At 38.1% G+C, this 13,239-nt stretch overlaps 1 protein-coding gene across 1 annotated transcript; it reads left to right on the forward strand.

The window, feature by feature from the left end:
• The first annotated feature begins 5,224 nt into the window (after positions 1-5,224).
• Positions 5,225-6,351, forward strand: LOC139716626 (ubiquitin thioesterase OTU1-like). Its single transcript, XM_071628152.1, has one exon. It carries the CDS (start codon positions 5,255-5,257, stop codon positions 6,209-6,211), a length of 957 nt encoding a protein of 318 aa, XP_071484253.1. The 5' UTR covers positions 5,225-5,254; the 3' UTR covers positions 6,212-6,351.
• The last annotated feature ends 6,888 nt before the right edge of the window (positions 6,352-13,239 follow it).

The raw sequence follows: 13,239 nt of genomic DNA on the forward strand, positions 1-13,239 counted from the left end.
GCAAACATATCCTGTAGGATATGCAGAATTATGTGTGTATCATCCATGCAATAGATGTGCATATGTATACAGTATGTGCCAGCTGATCGCTCTCATCACACTCTTGAACAGCAATTGGACAGTATGCATACCTCTATTTCTCTGTTGATGGTAGATTGAAATGTTATCATGCTGGTGGAAAATTGTTTGTACATTTACCTAGGGAGTAATTTATATATGTATGTCCAACAAGATTTATATTTCAAGGATGATACATTTTTTTGTATAGGATGCATTTGCACATTTATATTTTTCCACAGACAATTGATTATTAGATCTGTAAATTGCATTTTGATGATACCATGTATAACAAATGAATGTTTCTACCACCGGTGTGAAGAGTATAGTATCGGATATTTCTTCATGATATGTCGTGAGTGTATTAACAGTAGCCAGTCTGGTGCTTTTGATAAGTGTCCAGTGTATGACCATGCAGACAAGGAATTTATATGTGATCTGGATTGATTTTGTTGTTGTTGTTGTTGTTGTTATTGATTAATATAATGTAATCTGATCATTAACACCGAGAACATTAGAATGAAGAAGAGATCCTCATAGCCTGGGAAACAAATTGATCATGTCCAGACTGCTGGAACGATTTATTTCCTTTTTCTTCCTTTCACTTTTCTAAGTTGTCTAATTCATGTGTGAGTGTTCAAATCTGATATCATGTCACCTCCATAATGCAGGTCATTAAAAAGAGAAACTATGTAGGTGCAGCTTCGACTGGGTGTCATATCACCTCTAAACTTTGTCTACTCACAATGAAAAGAGATTACTGGATTTCAGTCCAAGGATTGTCATGCTGTGGTCTTTATATTGTCATGCCATGAAGCTGCAGCTGTGAAGCAGTGCAGGCTGAGTTTTATCTGCCCAGCATAGCATCATATCTTTTGTAATAAGTGTGTGATCAGCTCTGACTCTTGATTTGGTCGACAGAGCCTGTTTCTTCCCACACTCTATTTTATTTTTTATTTTGTCTTTCCTTTTAGTACAATATTTCACTATGTACACGGTCTGCTGGCACGGACAGAGATTGTATGTAGCTTTGGGATGTCACTGTGGTTGATACATGAAAGAAAGTTAATAAACACTCTTTGCACAAATAAATGTATACGTTTCTTGTTATGTCTCAGTCTTGTGTCCCTTCATGAGCTTTGATTAGCAAGGTATTATTGATATGGTGGAAGTATTATACGAATAGGGAGGTATCACAGGTGTGATGGTACAAGATTTAGCATGAGGTGAAAGATAGAAGCGCTCTATTCAACGTGGCGAGGCCGAGTAGAATAGTGTGCCTCATCTTTCAAGGTGTGCAAAATCTTGTTCCATGGCATGAGTAAGGCCGTACACTATTTGTTTTATACAACACCTAGGACGTCGACAGACGTGGTCCACACAGATTCTTGAATTTAACACAGAAGTGGCAACCATTTTTCATGAAAGGCAAATGAATAGCACAGTTGTAATCAGTCAAGTCGTATGGGTATGTGTAGCTATGCGAAACCAATTGGGTGAAGTTGTTTACAGTAAAATGGGTGAAAAAAAAATATGTACCTGTAAGCAGGCTTGTAACTCTTGAGTGTATGCATGTGTTTGTTTATTGTGACATGAGAACAGTGCAATGAACCCAAAACTGAGTCAATCATGAGTTTAAACCGTATCCGGGCAATTACCCCCGGAGGGCAATTACCCCCCGGCCAAATACTGGTTAGTGGTAAGGTTAGAGTAAAGATTAGGGTTAGGGTTAGGTTTAGGGTTAGGAGTTTGGGTTAGGGTTAGGGTTAGGTTCAGGATTAGGATTAGGATTAGGGCCAGGGAAAGGGTGCGGGGTAATTGCCCAGGGGGTAATTGCCCTAGACCCGTTTAAACATGGTAGTCAATGGGAATGGTGAAATTAGCCATGCGATATCCATTTTTGCTCAAACAGAATTACACAGCTGACAGTCACCCCATGTTATGGAAGTTTAACTGCATGTCATATGATGAGCAATCAACCAATCTGATATTTACATTCTTTTTAGGTGCATAATTGATGTTATTCAGTTAAATATATTTTCACTGTGTTCACCAATCAAGACATATTCTCTTTCGTAGTAATTTGTGAAATGCCTATTAAAGTGACTTGGCTGTGGCAGGTCACTCTAGAGGTTCGGCATCACTCTTCCTTGAGTGCTTGGTATTGATAAACTTTCCTTTTTTTTTATTTGATTTCTCAAGAGCAATCAAAGGTCAAATATGCAAATTACATTAGTCCTACAGCTTACTCACATCTGACCCATAGCGCATGTGCATCAGTATGTTTGATGTACAGTTAGGTGGTTGTTTATGTGACTTAAAAAAACCCCAGAAAGGTATGAAACATGCACAAACACAAATATACACACAAACATTCATGCAAGAATACATGTATACATAAAAATATGTATCTACATTTATATATGTGAATTTATCTGTCTGTCAATCTATTGATCAATTTATCTATCAATCTATCCATCTATCTATCTATCTATCTATCAATCAATCAATCTATCTATCTATCCATCCATCCATTAGTCTATCTTAATATGCATATAGGTACATGGCATTGCCAAACATTAAAGGAAAATAAAACAAAGGCAGTTGTCTATCCAGGGAACACATGCTTATTCATGATTGTCATGGGGAATGTCGCAGATACAAGATGGTTTAATTTCAAAGTGGTAGAGAAAAGTTTATCTTTGATTGAGAATAATGAACGCTGCGAAATGATGTAGGGTATGATATAAAACACTTTAAGTGATAACGCCATTCTCCAATGTATGGATATTGTGCAGTAACAGGATAGGAAATGATATAGAAATTAAAAACATCAAATTTCCCTGGATAATAAACAAGGTCTACATGTTGAATGAGCTACCAGTGTCATGCGGAATCTATTCCTCCTCCTCCTCCTCCTCCTCCTCCTCCTCCTCCTCCTCCTCCTCCTCCTCCTCCTCCTCCTCCTCCTCCTCCTCCTCCTCCTCCTCTATATACAGCATATCCTCCTCATCCTTTTCAATGCTTTTTCTTAATTTTGAACTTCTCTTCCTTCTTCCTCTTCTCCTACTCCTCCTCCTCTTCTGGCTTCTTTCCTTTTCCCCTCCTCTGACTTCGTCTTCCTCTCCTCTTCTTTCTTTTTCTACTCCTCCTTTTCCCTGCCTCCTCATTCCGACAAGAAGTCAACGTACTAGTAGTCGTAACATGCTAATTTAACTAGATATACCGCCTGATCCAAAGACTAAGCAGTAAACAAAGCGACAGAACTATTAAAAAGTGTATTGACCCTTAATAAGCACAATAGAAAAGTAAAGCAGAAGAGTGAAAACGGTAACAAAGTAGACCTACTCCCTAGGATCCTTGCGGTCAATTACGAGGTAAGCTAAATGTGACTGATTCGCCTCCGTGTACATATAGAAGGCCTTTTTGTTCCCTCAAACAGTATATCTTTTTGTTGCGATTTAAAAGTCAATCGAGTGATTCGGGGAAAACCAAAATCTCTAATAACAAATGTTGATTAGTCCCATATGTGGAAATTTGTGTTGGTACCGTTGGTACCGTTAGGGCGTTATACATTCATGGATGAGGTTAGCAAAATAGAATCTTCCGGATCTAGACTTGAAAAAAGGATTCCAGAAATATGAATAAGTTGTTGATAGCGCAATACGTAAAGAGTAGTTGTAATTGGGAGTGGTTGTCTACTAATAATTAGATTTAATCTAGGCTTACAGAACCACAGAAGACATGTTTTACGTTTAATTAAACTACCAACAACGGTAGCCTGACCAGACACTGTGCTGCGCCAGCGCTGCGTGTAGTTACCAACAACGGCAACGCCAACGCCTTGCCCTTGCCCTTGCCAACGGCAGAACGCCGCGCATGCAGGTTGAGACTAAAAAAAGTTTACTTAGTATCTAGATTTAGAAATCTAAAAAATAGATCTAACGTTAGACAGAAAAAATGTGTCTCTCTGGAGGTGTTTTTGTCTTTTTCTTTTTTTTTACTTTTACGGCTCTGCTTCGTTGACAGACAGAAGCAAATGTCGCATACATACATCACTGTAGAGACTAGAGGGACTCTTCACCCCTGTCCCTTTGGAGAACTGAATGAGGTAATTTACCGTCTAATGATTCATAGTCCAACATCAGGTACAGTAGATATGCAAATTTAAACTTGTGTAGTACTCTAAAAATTCCTAAAATCAACATCTCATTAATATAATGCCCTCACTAACTGTTTGAAATATCCTAGACTTGAGTGAAATTTTTAATGGAAAAAGATGCAACTACTAGCCCACTGATACAGTCAACAGCTCTTCAACATATGAAACCGTAAGCCAATCACATGTGATGTATGTGCAACAGGAATCTAATGGTCCCTCGGCCAATCAGAGCACAGCCTATGTACGTACTTACATGGCGACTTACATCTAGCGAATGGCGATGTTGCGATATCGCCAATATGGAAACAAATTTCTACGATCTAATCTAACAGAGTATTTCGATTGTATAATGTGGGGAAGTTGCCCAAAATACTGTATCCGCCGAATATTTTGTGAGGTTTTTATTTTCGCGAATTTTGCGAGTTGGGCGCTATTCGAGAAATTAAAGACACACGAAAATAGTAACTCTAATCTTGATGTGAATCTGACGTACATGTGTACATTTCTTCGTGCAGTACATGACTCCATGATTGCGAATTTAACCACTTGCAAAATCGTCACGAATTCCCAATTCGCAAAAATTTAGACTCGCAAAATATATGGCAAATACAGTATTGCAGCACATTCCAATATGTCCTGTCTTGTCAAAATTGTTTGAAGGTGAAAAGGCTGTATGAAATTGGGGTTAAGCAACGTTTGATCCGCACATGACGCCGGGCAGAGCACCCCTACAGGAGCCAGGAGTACAGGCTTCGGTCTGCATGGGATTAGGAGGGGATTTGACCTACTCTCTATTTAATCTTTTCATATCACTCAGAAATATGTTTGCATACACAGAGAGTCAGTTTTTAACATTCATTGGCTCCAAACTCTATGTATTTTTTAAATGCATCAGTTCACAATAGAAAATTGTAAATAAATGTGCGGCACTTCAGTTTCAGGATGAGTAGTTAGTAGTGGCTTCACAAATGCATCAATACTTTTCCTTTAATCTTCAGGATTAATCACAAAGTGAAATCAGGCAGAGCACTTAAGATGAGTTCCCAGTCAATGGCAGTCATGATCAAGTCCAAGAATGGTCGGAAGAAGCTTGAAGGACTCACGACGGAATCCACAGTCAGCCATCTACTGAACAAGATCTTTGAGTTCACCAGGATACCTGGAAAGTCGCAGAAGCTCCTACATGGGTACCCTCCAAAGCCCTTGGACACTTCCGACGAATCCCTCAAGCTCTCGTCGCTCCCATTCAAGTCGGGAGACATGGTCATTGTGGAGGAAGACCCCACTAAAAAGGAAGTGCTGTCTGCCAGTAGCAACAGCGACAAGAATCAATCTGATAAAATTACAAGTGGGGGTAGGGAACTGAAGAGCAAGCCCCCAAAAGGCATTCTTACTCGTCGAGTTGTGCCTGCTGACAATTCTTGCCTCTTCGTCAGCATAGCGTTGCTGATGGAAGGAGGACACACGGAACGGTCGCGAGCGCTGGAACTGCGGAATCTCATTGTTAACGTGGTGAGCAGCAACCCGGAGTTCTACAACGAGGCCTTTCTGGGCAAACCTAACCTGGAATACTGCCAGTGGATCAAAAACCCTGACTCCTGGGGCGGGGCCATCGAGATTTCCATCCTGAGCGAATTCTACGAGACGGAGATGGCCGTCGTCGACACGCAGAGCGTACGTGTGGATAAGTTTGGGGAGAACCGTGGGTACCGACACCGTATCTATCTCATCTATGATAATGTGCACTACGATCCCCTCGTCCGCGAGCTGGGGGATGATGGGAAGGAAGTGGAGACTGTGTTTCTGACAGATGATGACGAGGTCCTGTCACAGGCCTTGGAGCTGGCCGCAGAGGCGCAACGCAGCCGGCAGTACACCGATCTCACCGGCTTCACATTACGTTGCCTTGTGTGCAATGACGGACTGCGTGGCCAGAGACAGGCACAACAGCACGCCATGGCCACTGGGCACACAAACTTTGCCGAGTACTAATCTCAACTCATGGCTGGAGTGGTGTGGTCAGCATTCAGTTGCCTTTTGTTTGCCATGTTATATATATATCATCACAACATTTACGTGTGTGCTATTTATATTGTTCAGGGATTTGACTTTTGTTTTTTTAAATCAACCAACCGAAGCCATGCATGCTGACAAAGTTGAATGATCAAACCTGATGAGTGTATCCAAGCCAATCTTTCCAGTAGAGTTCTAGAGTTCTATGTAAGCTGATCATTTTATATTGTGCCGTAATGACATGTGATTTATAATATATGACAAGTAGAAAGGCAGCATTTTGCCCAGTCTACTTTTGTTCAAGGAAGCTTCTGCTTTGAACTTGTGTTTATGTCTATTTTCTTTTCTTTTTTTCATTGGATGTCATTATATTCGTTAGTATAACGAACTGCTCCAGAGGAAGAAGAAGAAGTATACCAAGCATATGTGTACATATACGACATATACAACTTTGTGTTGCGCTCTAATGTGAACTCATTTTAAAGGCACATTATCATCAGCATTTATCAAATGAGGTATCTATCTCTACGGAATTTCCTTGAACTTTGCTTTGTGGAGAAATAACTTTCAAGAAAGCCCCAGAACCAAAACTTGAGCAAGAACAAGATGGCTATATTTGATAGTCTTCTTCATTCAAAATAGTGATGCTAAAACTATTCCACATAAAAGCATCGATAAAACCATACACGATCTCTTTGTGCAATCTGTGTGATGGGGGCAGCCCTCTTGAAGTGTTTCGCAGTTTCCAATATCTCAGTGGTTGCACAATGATCTATCCCTTTGTCAACATGCTCTGGAAGTGCAGAGATACTGTAAAACATGATATTTTTGTGGCATGAAATTTTTTCGTGAATTGGAGCCGATGGCCTTTTTCGCAGCATGACATTTTTGTGAGTTGCCTCTATCATTCAATGCATATAGTGTAGGCAAGAACTTTCGTGTGCATTTTAATTTCACAAATCTTGGCTCTCGCGAAAGTCGCAAAATTAGAATGCACACGAACATTCCTCATTTTACAGTATCTGGGCCCCGTTGCATAAAAGTTACGATCAAACGCAAGTCAAGAAGATCAAACGTAAGTCCCAAATACTTCATTCTGATTGGTTGAAAATCAAGTTGCGTATGATTTTCTTGACTTGCGTTTGATCATAACTTTTATGCAACAGGGGCCTGGTCAAGCTTCAACAACCTCTTGGAGGTTTCCTGCTGCCCCCACCCCTGGCCCTGCACCACACACATTGACTTCGAGCTACACCCCCTCTTTTTAGACTTTGCCTTTATACAGCAGCAAACGGCTCACTGAACTGTGTCACTACATGCAGGACAGACTGGTTCTAACATTTACTGCTGACAGATGATGTCATATCCACACCATTATGGTCTCTCTCAACATTTCTTGTAAGACACTGCCATACTCACAGTTGTCTGCCAAGCTTTAATCCTATTCCCACCAGGGGGTGGGGGTGGGGGGCCATTTTGGCCCCCCTCCCCCGACGTTTCGCGTGATTATTCTGCAACGAGTGATGCTCTTGCCGCGACATTTTAGGACTTTTTTCTTTCAAGTGTTGCACAACTTTTGAAACCAAATTTGTTGCTACTAGGCATAGCGTTTTGAAGCCACGCCCCTTTGAAAAAAATTTGTCGACCCAAAAATTGCTCAAAAACATGATTTTGTGTACAAATCCAATGGAAATTGTGTTTTTGCAATTAATTCATTTAAAAAATAAATATTTTTACTTTCAATGGCTGATAATGATTTATTTTAGCCTGATTATGCTTTGAAAAGTTTCTGCGATGAATTTTGATGAAAAAAACAACGAAACAAAAGTTAAAAAAAAGAAATACATAAGCAATTCAAGAAACAATAAAATACATAAGAAATAATTATGGAGCTGAATTTTTGCTTCAATGTTATTGTTGAAGATATTGAAAAAAATATGTTCACCAAAAATTAGAAGTCTTGGAGCTTTATTTTTTGATTTATAGACAAAAAAAAAACTTTTTGCATAAATTAGCATAGATTGATTAATATAAAATACATAGATTAAAATTTGAAAAATCTAACTTTGCAGTCTTGTATACTACATTGGCCTCTACCTTAGTGCAAGTTTTCGCGAGGATCACACGATCCATGCCCTAGATCTGAAGGGGGGAGGGGGCCTCCCCACCCTTGAATAGCAGAAAGCATTAATTTTTCATTTGCATGCCAATATGTCAATAATTCATTGCCTATCATTAAGTATTCATATCAGACTTTATATCAGGAAATACTGTAGGTCTGCTGTCATGAGGTGTTGTAGACATACTTCAATTATCAATTCAAACTTTATGATTCAAGGGCTATAGAAGTCGGCATTTATTAATCCATCATTTTTTGCTGCTCTGAATCTTTTGTCTATGCAAAAATATGCATTTTCTGTCAGTCTGTATTGCTGTGTTAGCAACCTTTTAAAAGGCCAATAATGTGATGCCTGTGTGGTAGTGACTTCAGACCTTTTCTAAGGCACACACTCACACTCACACACACGCACACACACAAATGACTAAGTGTGAATTTGTCACAACTCCGCAATGTTATTTCATTGGATGCATGAATCACATTGAAGTTGCATCTTTTTGAGACCTTTTTTTCATTAATCATTATTATTATCTATATAACATGACCTGCTTCTACTTAAATAACACTGGAAGAAATGTGAAGATGAATACATATCTCTTCATTGATAACTATTACATGTGCACATTAATGTGTATAATATGTGTGGTTTTATATACACACTGTGTAGGAAATATAGAATGTGGTTACATATAAGCCACAAGAAGATGTCTTTGATATTTCCTTCAACAAAGAAATAAACTGCTGTCTCTAATTGTATCCTTTGTTGTTAGTATATATTCAATTGGTTTGTTTGTAGATTAAAAAAAAAGAAAAGAAATTAAAACACTGCAAATATGGATGTCTGTTATTGCAAAAAAACTTTTGCTCGTAGGTTCTGCCACCACAGCAATACTCTGTAATGTGTATTCTACATAATTACAGTATGTCTGATGTTATTGATGTTAATTGACTATTTCATGTGGAAATTCAGGTCGTTCATGTTTCATCCAAAAATATATGTATATTTATTTCCTTGTGAACATTTTATAAAGAGACATGCATGCAGATGATGCTGTCAACAAAACTGTGATGTGTAAAGTATTATTGATGCATGCAGTGTGTTGTAGTACTTCACATAATTATGATATGTTTTTGCGCTTTGAAATAGATATATATGAAAATGCAGTTGTTTTTGGTTATAATTTATGCATGATGAAGAAGAGAGATTATATCAATGTGACATTGATTATATATCAGCGACAGGTTGAAACGGCTACGCTGGTTGGCAATTCAATCTGGGCTCTCATTCAAAATGCTCCAAATGGTTAATTCTAACAATGCCTACAAAATAATGGCCCATCAGTTTTACAGGAATTATTTGTTGTATGCTCTGATTACAAATTTGTGATCACAAAGGAGAAATCTTCTGACTGTACTTCAATGCCCTGTGCTGTGCAGAAACTTTTATTGGACATGGATGAGCCCTCTCTCTATTGAAGTCATTCATGCCTGTAGAACTCCTATTCCATCATTTGAATGTGACAAACTCAACTGAACACTTAAATCACATCTTAGGTCTTTCCCTATATAACCTATCCCAGATAATATCCTCTGCCTGTTATTTTTTCTTTCTTTTCTTTAATTCTCAAGTGGTAAGGAATGCTACAAGTGTTTCATACTCTACAAGAATTGTTATTATTGTTATCACTAGTACAACAGTGTACGTTGTACAGGTACTTTCACATGCATAGGTCAGGCTCTAACATACATTTTATACGAAAACACACATACACACACACACAAACGAGTCTAACCTGTACTTTTTCCTGTTGCTTCAGAATTGTTGTTGTTCTTTTTTTTTGTACATTCAGAAAGCATTGCACGATGGATAGACATCTGTGCATGGGGATGAGCCCTAGGGGCCTCCCTAGTCTATGTTGTGCACCGTTTGATCATAATTATATTCTTTCAGTCTATATAAGTGAAATTTAAACGAAAAACATTTATGGAATCACATAGAATATCAAGAGATTTGTATTCTTCCCATCTTGGCATGATATCATTCTTTGGACATGTGATTTTCATTAAATGAATAACTGGAATCAAAATGACCGTAAGAATTCAAACCAAAACTGTCCATTCCCAAATTTCCCCTTGAATCTTCAGTTCCTGTATGAGAGCATGTTGAAAAATAAAATGGCTAATAGAGGAGTAATAATGATAATGAATAAATAAATAAAGAATACTGGTAGTGGCATTTACATTTTTGCTATTCCAAGTGTGATCAATTTACAGATTTAATCAATTTATGTGCAAGTTTGACGTTTCCATCTCCGAACAGATTTTTGCAAATAAAAATGTTCTCAGTTTTTGTTCATGTTCTTTGTGTTATTTTTATGCCTCCGCCACGAAGTGGTGCCAGAGGCATTATGTTTTCGGGTTGTCCGTCCGTCCGTCCGTCCGTCCTTCCGTCCGTCCGTCCGTCCGTCCTTCCGTCCGTCCGTCCTTCCGTCCGTCCGTAATGAATTTTGTGGACAGGGTAACTACCAAAACCTTTTGAGGTATCCTGATAAAACTTGGCATGTATGTGTATTAGGGGGTGAAGTTGTGCCTATCAACTTTTGGGTGCACATGCTCAAGGTCAAAGGTCAAAAGGTCAAGGTCAAATGCTTAAAATTTCACTATTTCCCCCATATCTATGCAATGCCTAAAGATATTTTCTTGAAACTTAGTGTATACATGTATTACCCAATTAAGATTCTCTGGTGAAAGTTTGGGATCATGAGGTCAAAAGGTCAAAGGTCAAAAGGTCAAGTAAAATGTTAAAATTTCACTTTTTTTCTCTGTATCTTGGAAATTGTTCAAGGTATCTTCATAGAACATAGTATATATGCATGTACTGACTTGCAGTGATTATCTAGGGAATTTAGGGTTCATTGGGTCAAAGGTCAGGGGTCAAAGGTCAAGGGCAATACTTCAAAATTTTACTATTTTCCTTATATTTATGCAATGCCAGCAGGATTATTTTTTTTTTTTTACTTGATGTATGCATGTATAACCCAATAGAGATTCTCTGGGATTTTTTTTTTTTTGCCAAGAAGGTCAAAGGTCAAAAGGTCAAAGATCAAGTGAAAGTGCTGAACTTACTTCTTTCTCCATATCCCGGAAGTGGCTCAAGTTATCTTGAAATTTAGTACATATTTATGTATGTTCTGCCTGACAGTGATTCTCTTATAAATCAAAGGCCAGGTGAAAATGATAACAATTTACTGTTCAATACAGAAATTGCACTTTTTCTCCATACCTTGAAAATTACTCATGGTGCATAAACTTATGAAAGGGTCAAAGTCAAGTTAAAGTTCTTAAATCCCCAAATACATGCTCTCCTATTCATCCAATTAAACATAGGTCAAGGAAGGTAAACATTCAATACATTTGTGACAAACATGTCATTTTAATATTTTGCCAATTTTGTGAAAATGTAATCACACATTGTCTACATGTACTATAGACCTATTAGGAGAATCATGCATTATGGCGGAGGCATACCAGTCGCCATAGCGACATTTCTAGTTCTGTAATGCATCGCAATTGGTCATTTCATGTCAATGAAATGTGTAGATAGTGTAATCTAATTTGAAATTTATGTAAAATGAGTATTTCTGTGATCTGTAGTATGGACGTGTGCAGTACAGGTGTCCAGTGTTTTTACAAGCATTCTGATATGTATTGTACAAGTTGCTAACTTGGAATGTAATAAAAAACTGCATGGATTGTTTTAATAGCAATAATAATTGAATGTGTAAAAGTCTCCCGTGGTTGTTTCATATCAAACGAATACAAAATTGGCTGTGAAATTGATAATCTTCATTCCACACATTAAGATATCAACTGTATGAAAAGCATGGTGGGACTGCTGACTTTGTGCCATGGTAAATATCAGTGTGGTGTTCAGCAAACAAATAAAGGTTACAGGGTCTCAGTAGAGTGACCGTATCAGGGCCCTGTTTTAAGAAAAGTTAAAATTGATTACAGAGTTGATTTCTGTCATGTCTATGGCACCCTGTGTGTTATGGAAATTCAAAATCAATTGATCAATTGATATCATTATCAATTGATAAAACATGGCCAATATCTATTTTCTCTAGAAGTGTCAAGACACATGTAGCGGTTAGCGTGTCACTGTGTGTGAAGTTTGTGTTGTGAGTGTAACTGGTGCAAGGGTTTGTCGATGGCGTGAAGGATGTGTTTTATGTGTAGTGATCGGGCAAATCAGTTGTACATTGCGTATCACGTACCCTGTAGTTAACACTTCTCTGAAACGTAAACCCAAACCCTCTGTAGCCTCTCGGCTCCTCACAATTTTATTTTTAAGATTTGTATTTTCACTCATTTTAAATACTTTCTGCAGGAAAATATGAAAATATGTAGTTTGTCTGGAAAATTACTACAATGTAATCATATTTAAAAAAAGGTTAATACATAACATGCATCAACTGGTTGTTCACCCTGTACATCGATTCGGCAGAGTTCTCGACCAAGCAGTATCCGATTATGCAGAGACTACTGTACAATTCTCTTAGAAATGAAGTCGACTCAAATTATTCAGTTGCATTTTCCTGTAGGGATATCCATCCTCAATTCTAAGAAGCCTAAGTTTTTGGACAAAGCTAACTCAGCACAACAGGTAGGCAACAACGAAATAACAGAGTTCCAGATCCTTCAGTGCACAAGAACTGTGACTTCTTTATTTTGTCTTTCATGACACTTGCAATACATAGTTGTGATAAACAAATACAGCTGTAGTTACAAACAATAAAAAAACGAAAAACAGAATACAGGAAAATAAAGTTATTTCCAGGATTGAATGAGAGTCTCTCCTGTTTTGATATATTATAAGGGGGCACAC

Source organism: Diadema antillarum, unplaced genomic scaffold, assembly GCF_040938485.1.
Source record: "Diadema antillarum isolate AM-2024a unplaced genomic scaffold, OU_Dant_1.0 scf00000068, whole genome shotgun sequence".
NCBI lineage: Eukaryota > Metazoa > Echinodermata > Echinoidea > Diadematoida > Diadematidae > Diadema > Diadema antillarum.